At 41.4% G+C, this 10,749-nt stretch overlaps 1 protein-coding gene across 1 annotated transcript; it reads left to right on the forward strand.

Annotated features, from left to right (window-relative positions):
• The first annotated feature begins 788 nt into the window (after positions 1-788).
• amd1 (adenosylmethionine decarboxylase 1) lies at positions 789-8,599 on the forward strand. Its single transcript, XM_085432881.1, has 9 exons — positions 789-1,121; positions 4,609-4,695; positions 5,295-5,421; positions 5,535-5,637; positions 7,179-7,221; positions 7,479-7,623; positions 7,710-7,802; positions 7,882-8,037; positions 8,376-8,599. Exons 1-9 carry the CDS (start codon positions 1,012-1,014, stop codon positions 8,520-8,522), a joined length of 1,011 nt encoding a protein of 336 aa, XP_085289007.1. The 5' UTR covers positions 789-1,011; the 3' UTR covers positions 8,523-8,599.
• The last annotated feature ends 2,150 nt before the right edge of the window (positions 8,600-10,749 follow it).

The following is a 10,749-nucleotide window of genomic DNA, read 5'->3' on the forward strand; positions in this document are numbered from 1 at the left end:
TTGCCTTCTATAATAATCGATAGGTTTTTGACATGCACACACACCTGTATATGTAGATGAGTGACGTCATGTCATATGTATGTGATTCATACTTAATTACTGTCATTCTATTGGGTGACAATTGTATGTGTGAGTTCCCACTGCCCGGAACACAATGAGATGAGACAAGTCCTGTAACACATACAGTAGATATGTAATATCCTTTGGGAGTTCTTTCACCTGTTTTTCCTTCTATAAGTACACTCTTTTGCTAAAACGAATACCTGCGCAGTCCAGTTTAGTTCAATCCAATTTAACAACTTGGTCATATTCTCATTTAAGTGGTTTATATCTGATATTCGCAGTTTAATATCAGTATTATAGTACCATTAAGTGAAAAAAACAAATTATACAGCTTAAAAAAGAGAGCGTACATACGAAAAATTAATGTGATAAGTAAACACAATGGCTTGTGTTAGAAAAAAAGTTACGTAATCGTCGTGAACAGAAGAAAACTTATCAGAAAAGGACTTTTACACGAACATGCCGTCAACTGTCATACTGGCCTTCGTAAACTTAAATCCAGATGTCATGTAATGTTGATGTTGCTGTTTATATATATATATAATTAGTATGTATTTCCAGAGGAAAGCTACATGCAGGCGGAAAAGTTTCATGACGGAAGACCCGCCTTCTATTATAATTGATAGGTTTCTGACCAATCACAAATCCCAAGATATGGCTTCGCGTTCAGATTGGCTCGAGGTGAGGCTTACGTAGGGCTATTGCCAAATAAAAGCTCCGCGCGGTCTCCATTCAGCGCTTACACAGTATGGCCGGCGATATTAGCTAGCGCTCGCTAACGGTATTCTCTGCTAAAGGGAAGACGGTAACTCAAGCAAATCAACTCCTGGATTGTTTTAAGGACTGAACCTCGCGAAATAATAACAGGTCGAGGAAGGAGTAATTAAGCTGTAAACGTTATAAACGACGTTGTAATATTTTTGGTTGTTGGGTGTCTGTTGTCTCACGATGGAAGATAACGGTGCACATTTCTTCGAGGGGACCGAGAAGCTGTTGGAGGTGTGGTTCTCTCGGCAGGATGAGACCAAAGGAAACGGAGACCTCCGTACCATCCCAAGGTTCGTGTTACTTTGAGTGTCTCCGGGGCAGTGTCAGTCCACAGCAGCCTAGTGGTACATGGACAGAAACACCGGCTACATGCACGGCTTCAGTGGTCACTTTTTGAGATGTATAACAACTTGAATATTGTACAGTCCCGTTTCCGTTTACACTGTATTCCTTATAGTTATTAATCCACCCCTTCATAGACGGCAAGCATTGAAGTGAACCAAATCTAACCGTGGATCCTTAAGCTAGGGAGCTAGCTAACGTCGCCATTGGAAAATGGACACCTCCCCCTTTTAACAGTGGCTGAGTCATTCATTCTTCACCCTGGGAGCTTGCGGTAGTTAATATATTCAGCTCCCATCGCTTGTTTTTGCGAGATGATTTGTCGCATGAGGCTTGGACGCCACCATGACAGCCAATTTAGAGCTACTTCATTTAAGCTAGTCCCTAGGAAAAAATATTCAAATTATCAGCCGTCTCCTGAATTCTCCGACGCTGAATTCTCAGACTGCTTGTGATTTAGTGATGAGGCGATCTTATTGTCGTTATTTGCCAATTGCTATATATATTCGTGCTCGTGTGCACTAAATTGCTTGGGCTTTGTAATTACATATGCTTTATTTTTTCCTGCGTCACTCTACAACGAGGGGGGCATGTGAGACATGTGGTCGTCCGTTGTCACCGCGTGCCTTGCTGGCACGGAAATAGATTCAAGTATTCCAATTCCACCTTTATTTTATTTTTTTTAAATTCTTTACTTTTTAAGGCTCATAAGTGATTGGGGAAAACCGTCAACCTTTCCCTCTGCCCATGCGGTTGCTAAAGGCTGGCCCCAGGTCTGTTACCGCTGTCTGTTTAACCAGAGAGAAACTGCGTAAAGTCGTGTTCACGTTTTCGGCCACGCGGTGCTCTCGCTCCTAGTTGCTCTGATTGGTTAGAGGGTTCCCTGTTACGTTGTGCCGCGGGGCACTTGGTTACGTTTAAAGACGGGGGGGGGGAGGACCCGGGGCGGCATGGATTCTGAAAAATCCATGTGGGTTCAGTTCTTGTGAGAAATTCGGTTTTTGCTTGCTAGCAAAATTAGCTGGTTTGAAATGCACGTTTTAAACAACCTTTAACAAGGAGAAACCTTAAAGGCAGATTTGTACCGTGTGTCATAATAATTTTTTGCTTCCCAGACTTTAGTGGAACTTGTCCACTGTAAAACAAATAGATTGTTTAAAATCACCTGGGTTATGTCACCTATAGAGGTAAGAATGGTACTGATTCTTTAATGTAAGGTGAGAGTAAGTGAAAGTGTTAATGGTGTCCACTGCCTTTGCTTAGGGTTTTGTTTTTAATTTATTATTATTTTTTTTTTCTCTGGCAGTGTGTCATTTCATGACTGGTTCAAGGAGGCCAAATCATCTCCAGTGATGGGTGACTTTTTCTGATTAATGACCAGATCAGGGGCTGGTTTGACAAGTGCATAACCATTGGAGTAAAGGAAAGCTGGCATTAATTTACAGCCAGAGGGCAGATTAACGGCTCAAAGGGACACCGTCAGTGGATCAGACTCGATGGACGTTAGCCAATGTCCAAATAAGACCACAAGGGCATCTGATTCACAAATGTGAAGCTTGCTCACATTACCTCTGCTGCCACTTGTCAGGGTTCAGACTGCATACCAAGCACTTCCAGTCATTGTAGGGGAGACTGGTTCATAAAGTCATAGCATATTCACCTCTAAACACCTGAGAAATTTACTGTTCCCTGTGTTCAAGCCATCCAGTAAGTGACCACTTTTCTGTCTGATAAGCGGCAAACGTTCCAACATGTGCTGTCTTGATCAGCCATGTGTTCATAATCTCTGGGATGCATGAAAACAGGTTTGGCGCTTTGCTTTCTTTGAGGAAAATATGATCTTGTTGCACAGCTAGAAATAACCTCTTGTGTCGATTTCTCACCGAGGCAGGAGCTGACACAGCTTGCTAATGCTTGGCCTCTGGTATGAAACTGGGAAGTAGGCATGTCGCAACAGCTCTGTTATGTTGCGGGAAGTGATCGAGCTGAACTGTATCCAGACATACCTGTAATGCCTTTGTTCATCTTCCAAATACACTGACATTACTTAATCATATTATATCATTTGCAGAGTTTAGATGGTACTATGATATACACCCATTCTCATCAGGCTTGGCCTTGATGGCAAACTAAAGATGTTGAGTCTTTGCATTAAGGACAATGCCAAAGAGAAGCTGGTGTATAACAAAGCCATCTTAAAGGCACATCGCCTGCATGGCCAGATTTAGAGTAGCTTATAGCATGATTTAGAGTTTATATCATCTTGCTCCAATGTTGGTCCTCAGTGCAGGACCTTTGTTTATCTTCTGAGACGTGCAGTTTTGAAATCATTCACATCCTTTTACACAATTTTCTTATGCACAAACTAAAAACCAGATTTTTAAATTGGTGGTGTTTTGGGCTGGAAGTGTAAAAAAACAAAAAACTGTTTACTTGTTCATGTGTTGACCTTATTTGAAACTTGATATTGGAGCACATTTGACTCCGTGATACCATACCTAGCTCTTTTGCCCCCACCCTCTCAGAGGAAGTGATGTTCACAATAGATGACGTAAGCCTGTCACTCTGAGGACAATGTTGTTAAGGGATTAGATGAAGTGTTGTTTGTGGTACTGGAAGGTAGTAAACATATTTGTAGTTTAGTTTCTTGGGCCATTAGGCCCGAATACAAAAGGCTGCAGTGTGAACTGTATTCTTGATTTTGTTGTCTTTAGAACAATGTCTGAGAGATGCATTGTTTATTTGTGTTTTGTGTGAGTTTCCTCAGTCATCTAGTTCATTTGTAGATTGACCATGTAGAAAGGAACATAATTGGGTCTTGCATTTTTGCCCACAGCCTTTACGCATACTGCTGCAGTCTGGTTACTGAGGGGCATTTCTTTTTGAGAGGTTCTCTAGAAAAGCCAGTTTCATAAAGCATTCATTGAGCTGCTGGTATGCTTTCATCGAACACTTTATTTCTTGGAACATTTGTCTTGCAGCCCAGGCCCCCACTGTGAATGGGTTTGGCTGCTGTTCCAAGGTTGTAATGTGACCCAGCTGTCTGGGTGGTGTCCGGGGTGGGGGGGGGGGAGCCGAGGCAGCTGCTAGAAGGTGTCTGCTGTAGGTGCAGAATAAGTCCACATTACCCTACAGCCATCTGCACATGGTGGAAAACACATTTCAGTCTGAACAATACCTCTATTGATATCATCAGTATTGTATGCCCAGAGCATACTCTGGCACTGAAATTGTTATATGCACTTACTTTTTCAGTGTAAAGACTACAGCAAGCTTCATAGACATTTCTGTTCAAAATCTTGAAAACATTTCAAACTTGGCCATGTTACATAACCATCAATAGTTCTTTCCTGTAGTGGGTGCCACTTTAAAATGACCTCAAAAGAGAACAACTTTGTCTTTGTGTGCATTTAACTTGTGTTCTTTTTCTTTCAGGTTTGAGTGGGACAAACTCTTGGAAAATGTGCATTGTTTGATAATAAGTGTGACAAAGACTGACAAGCAGGAAGCTTATATACTCAGGTGAGTGCCTGCTCGATACCTGCAGAAAGTCTTTCCAACTAGACCTTAACCTAATTTCCATTAATGACAGTCTCAGGTGTCAGTATGGGCATGTACTCTACATGTCACATGCAGTGCTTATATGAATGTGTAGTTGTGTTAAGGTAGGCCAAGTATGAGCATGTCAGATAAAACTAACATGAAGCTAAAACTGAAGCCAGTAAGCTTAACTCCTCTTGGGTAATCAAACAAGTATGACAAGTTGAATGGGAACTAGGGTGTGGCTTTTTCTCTTCCTCCTTTTGCTTACCTGTCCACCTTTTTTCCTTTCCCCATTAAAAAGGAGAGAAAGCCTTCACTGAAGTTTTACCTTCCCCATTACTGCTCTGCAATGTAGTAAGGTGAAACAAATATAGAAACGAATACCGGACCTCTATTACACGCATCAATAGTAAAATTTCATTTTACGAATGAGTAGCTGAGGGGCTTGGTTTGCTCATTTTAGGTAAATATTACAAAGATACCAGGCTTACTTAATCATCATTATGTATCATAGAATATAATGAGGAAAACGATGCTCTGTGGTTATTGGTGACTTAACTCCTTTCTTGTCTCTACAGTGAGAGTAGCATGTTTGTCTCCAAGAGACGTTTCATTTTGAAGACATGCGGAACCACCCTCTTGTTGCAAGCACTGGTGCCTCTGCTGGAACTCGCCAGGGAGTACTGCGGCTTCGACACCATTGAGGTTAGACTGGTGTAGCATTTGCATGACAAAGCTTATTTCATCTCAATCTGAACGAGCTGTATCAATGAAGCTGATTAGTTGCGTAGGTTTATTCATTAGTGTCTCGTTTGCAGAATTTCTTCTACTCCCGTAAGAACTTCATGAAACCAGCCCATCAAGAGTTCCCTCATCGAAACTTCCAGGAAGAAGTGGACTTCCTCAGCCAGATTTTTCCCAGTACGTGATACATGAAACTCTGAAGTGTGTTACACACGCAAGTAAAGGGTAGGGCTGTTCGATATAACGATATATATCGGATGATGATGATATAAAAACGTCTATCGTTTCATTTTACGTTATGTTTCGTCGTGTCGCAAAATAAACTGTTTACGGCAATTTTTTTTTTTCATCGTTTTGATGGTCACTGTAGTGGCTATATTAATTTCCTAAAGTTGATATTATTTAATATAACCACACTACAGACAGACAAGCGCCTGTTTTTATGCGTTGTCGTTAGTAACAACGACGGTAACACCATCGCGTGTCCGCTTGTTTATGTTCCACATACCTTTCACAATAAATCTCAAGATCCTGTTGAGACTTTTCAAAATAAACTGAATCACGTGAAAGAGCAGATTATTTACAGATGAGAAGTAAAAAAGAGCCGCCAGGTGCTAAAAAAAAATAATCCTAAGACTCAATTGTTAGAACAGGCTTTTCCCTGCAGCACGCCGTGTAATAAATACTCGCAAAGAAAACGTCGGCCGTTACAACTTATGTGTAAAAATGTATAGTTTCATGCATCGGTTAAAACACTTGACTCCGGGTACATGCCGCACAGCTGGAAACACTTCCCGCAAGTCGAGCTGCCAGAAATTCACAGAATTTATAGAAAATGTTACATTTTTGTGATTTATATTGTTATCGGGACGATAGAATTCTTATATCGGGATATGAGATTTTGGTCATATCGCACAGCCCTAGTAAAGGGTGTTTGTAGCACAGTCTGTTAAATCCCTGACGCTCTGAATTTACAGCTGGAAAATGCCCAGGGCAGTTCCCGGTTTATGGCTGCTCCTGGCAAACAATCTGCTAGTTAAACAAAAAGCTGGACTAGTTGACAAATCTAAAAGACAGAACTCCTCAACCACTACCCCCACAAAAAATTGAAATCAAACACACTTTAAATGATCAAAGTGAAACGTTAACCAACAAACACTTCATGTGTTAGCTGTATTAAGCAATTAGCACATTCCTCATTGATCAAACATAATCTTAGCAGTAGGCTTCTCCTATGCTAACATTGACAACTTGGTTTTATAGTTTATTCTGACAACACCAACATGCAGCTTTTTAGCACAAAAGAACTACAGAGCAGCACTGCTTAACATAGCTGTCATGTATTTACCCTCATGAATAAAGTAATAAAACTGTTTGGCACTGACTAGCGGGGTTAGCGAACATTTAAATATCCAATCATAAGACACACCCTGATTTTGATTAATGCAAATCTTAGGTTTGTTTTTATAGATCAGGTAATCATGTATCTGTGATCATCTCTACCCAAGCTGTTTTAATCATTTAAGAACAAATGTTGCTTGTAATATTGAGACTATGGAGTGCATTGCTTATACTATAGCTGTGGGGACAATGAAATTCAGTATTATCACAGACTGTAATTCTGTGTAGCTTAATTTTATCATTGTGGGTTCTCTTCAGAGCTGCCTAATGTTTTTGTTGATTATAAACGGTAACCATAACATTCCCTCCTTTTACAGATGGTGCAGCCTACTGTATGGGACGTTTGAACTCTGACTGCTGGTGAGCATTAAAATATCCCACATTGGCTTAATATGCTAATAGCTAAGATGGTCAAGATTTTCAGTCATGAAATATAATTAAATATTTGTGGTTTCTGGAGTTCAGCACTTGTCAGTGAATGTTGGTAATGCCAATTCATGAGGGAGGTGAAAAGCCTTTAGTTTGAAAGGATGTTCAAGGCCTCCTCTCATAGGTAGCAGCTCCATGCATTGTCCAGGTTTGAAAATCTTTAATGCCCCCTTGCATCTCTCCCACAGGTACCTGTTTACTCTGGATATGCCAGAGTACTGGGAGAACAAGTGTGCTGATCAGACGCTGGAAGTTCTGATGAGCGACCTTGATCCAGCCATCATGGACCAGTTCTACATGAAAGACGGTGTTTCCGCAAGTGAGGTCACTCGTGTAAGTTTTCCCCCGGTTTCCCCCTCAGAACAAGCATGTGGTAGTAGTTTAACCTTCGTAATCACGGTCTCGTTCTGTTCTCGCAGATGAGTGGAATTCGTGACCTGATTCCAGGTTCTGTGATTGATGCCACAATGTTCAACCCTTGTGGATACTCGATGAACGGGATGAAGACTGACGTGAGTGGCATTTTGTTTCTTCATCATAGTTGCGCGCTCAAGCAAATCAGTGATGCGACTTTGCTCATTTTCCCCACAGGGAACCTACTGGACCATCCACATCACCCCAGAGCCAGAGTTCTCCTACGTCAGCTTTGAAACAAACCTCTCCCAGACATCATACGATGAATTGATCAGGAAGGTTGTGGAGGTGTTCAAGCCAGGAAAATTTGTGACTACACTCTTTGTCAATCAGGTGCATTTCAAATCCAATTTTTGCATCTAGTCAAGTTTATTTATAGAGCACATTTAAAAACAACCAAGGCTGACCAAAGTGCTGTACAGTAAATACAGATAAAAATACAATAGAACACAATTTCGTAAAACACCTCGCTGATCAAATAAAAAATAAATAAACAAATAAATTAAACCTTTCTAAAAGCCAATGAAAAGAGGTGAGTTTTAAGAGCAGTTTTAAAAGTTTCTAGGCTTTTGGAGAATCTGACGTGAGGAGGTAAACTGTTCCACAATCTACCCGGGGGGATTTTAAACGGCTTCCTGTAAAGTGGTTTGTTTTTGTTTTTTCTCCTGCAGAGCTCTAAATGTCGCAGTGTCTTTTCTACTCCCCCAAAAATGGAGGGCTACAAGCGCCTCGACCGCCAGTTGGCTCAATTCAACGATTACAATTTTGTCTTCACAAGCTACACCAAGAATCGCCAGCAGAACCAGCAGCAGAGCTGAGGGTCGAGGATGAAGAGGCGCAAAAAACGTGGCGCCTCGGCGCTCCCACGTTGCAATGCGCTTCACCACAGAGTAGCGAGCTTGTCATCATCGTCTCTCCTGTCCCACCCTCCCCGCTGCTGCTGTCACCATCCAGATTGTCCTGGTGTCAGCGATGGCGCTGCTGCCCCTACTTTAACTTCCAGTTTGAGTTGTTTGCATTGTTGTACCCGTGACTTAGATCCCTTGCATGAAAGCTCTTTTCTCTGTTACGATATTCTAGCCCACTCTTGCTGTGATCTTGAAGTGCATGTAGAGGTATTAAACACGCTCTGTTTCAGGCTGTCCACCTGTGCCCAGTACAATGGTCCCTTCCTGCAGGTGTCCCCCCTCATTCCCCACAGACAAGGTTTCCGCCCACCCTAGACCAGGACCCTGACGTGCTCAGATCAGTCCGCCTCTTATGAGCATACTTTAGATCTCATCCATTGGTTTAAACTTCAAATTGCACCCACCCACCTAGTTAGCATGACTATTTCTCTACTCTGTTACTGAGTTTATTTTAAAACCCTGTTTACTCAAGGTACTTGGAGGCAAATCACCTCAGCTCAAGTTGTGCTGAGCTTGGGCATTGTGGGATTGTCTTTGAAATGCCATCTTGCTTTGATGTTGCACTAAAGGTTCAAAAGTTCTCATCTTATTGGTCAGGTTTTGTTCTTTGGCAGTTTTGTTCTTTGGTAAACTTTCAGCTTATACACTTCAGATCTGAGCTTGAACATTTTACATTGGCCCACATCTGTAGGAAGCATCTAGATATTTCAACCCAGTCATGCAGCATTCACAGAGGGTTTTTTAAAAAAAAACAAAAAAAAAACCTGAATGTAGCACAGGCCGTGCAGAGCGGCTTGCTCGGCCATCTTTCGAATGTACATTTCTCTGGAAAGAAAGCCTGGAACAGGTTTGAGCTGAATGTACGACTCCAGACAACGCGCTCACAATGCCCTCTGCTGACCGGCCATTGTTCAGCCCCAGCCCACCGAGAGCCAGCCCTCCTGGCCACTCGCACTGTGTTCAGCTCTGAAAGGAAATAATGAATCAGACACTTTTTGCTTTAGTTGCCCACCAAAGCATCCCCCCAAACATAATATCCACCCTGTCTCTTTCTGCCACATACAGAGATGTAAGCGCACAAAAGAGGCCCACTAGTCTGAGCATGCCAGGGTGGTCCCAGATCATTCCGCATATAACCACTACATAAACTGCCATTTATGAAATTTATTGTGCCCTCACTTTTTTCTTTTTGTCATTTGGGTCAATGCCCTTTGTTTGCAAGGGGAATCCTGACACACTGCATGTGACTACTAGTGCCGTGTTGCTCAACAGTGTAATGTAGCGCTGTCTCTGCTGTCAGTGTGTGTGCTTCACCTTCCTCTTGTTTTACAAGGTGAAAGTTGGAACTGCCCCAACCTGGTACATGTTGGATAGGTGGTTTTGTTTGTATTTTATTCCCCCTTTTTGTTTTGGTTTTTATTTTTATTTTTTTATAAATTTCATGTACCTGTCTAACTCTTATAGATTTCAGGCTTCAGACAGGTGCTAAAAGCAGGAGAAGTTTCAGTCTTGTTTGTGGTTTTGTTTTTATTTGATACCCTACTACAGCTAAGGTTTAGCTTCTCCTGCCAGAGAATGCTGTTAGAATCTTGCAGATGTGATAGTTTTATCCTGATTTCAGCACTTGACATCATCTAAGGAACTTAGCATGCTAGTCAAGCTAGCACTTGGTAAATTTATCTATATAAGGGCAGGAATTTTGAAAAGTGTCCCTCTAGTGTGGCTACGTGGCTTTTTGGTTTTCTTTTTTTCTTTTTTTTTTCTTTTTCCTTCAATTTAAGATTAAATGACTTGTAATGGTAGTCTGATTTATATTTTTTAAGAATTTCCATCTAGCAACAGAAATGGTATGCTAGCTGTTGGATTAAGTGCATTTCAGCCTTGTTGGTGTGGATCGTTGGTGTTTTTATATGGTGATCTCTATTTTGCAGTTTAATGGTAATTGAATTTTATACAAAATATTTTGTATTTCTGCTGCGGACCAATTTTATTAATTTTTTTCTTTCTGCCCTTTGGTTCTAGATGTTTTTGTGAAAACGATGTTCCAACAAAGTTACTTGAGGGATGACCTTTTCCAAGTTGACTAGATCATGTTATCACTTTGCTTTGTGAATTCAAGGAAACGGAAGCCAGGAAA

Source organism: Copadichromis virginalis, linkage group LG15 (assembly GCF_057382275.1).
Source record: "Copadichromis virginalis isolate Kocher_CV1m ecotype Utaka linkage group LG15, C_Virginalis_male_GT1.1, whole genome shotgun sequence".
Taxonomy (NCBI): domain Eukaryota; kingdom Metazoa; phylum Chordata; class Actinopteri; order Cichliformes; family Cichlidae; genus Copadichromis; species Copadichromis virginalis.

What these genes read in the sequence shown, in the direction of transcription:
- amd1 (XM_085432881.1), top strand. Translation starts at nt 1,012, where the DNA reads ATGGAAGATAACGGTGCACATTTCTTCGAGGGGACCGAGAAGCTGTTG. An exon ending in CAGGAAGCTTATATACTCAG is followed by an intron (nt 4,696 to 5,294) that starts GTGAGTGCCTGC and finishes TTGTCTCTACAG; the next exon opens with TGAGAGTAGCATGTTTGTCT. An exon ending in CCTCAGCCAGATTTTTCCCA is followed by an intron (nt 5,638 to 7,178) that starts GTACGTGATACA and finishes CTCCTTTTACAG; the next exon opens with ATGGTGCAGCCTACTGTATG.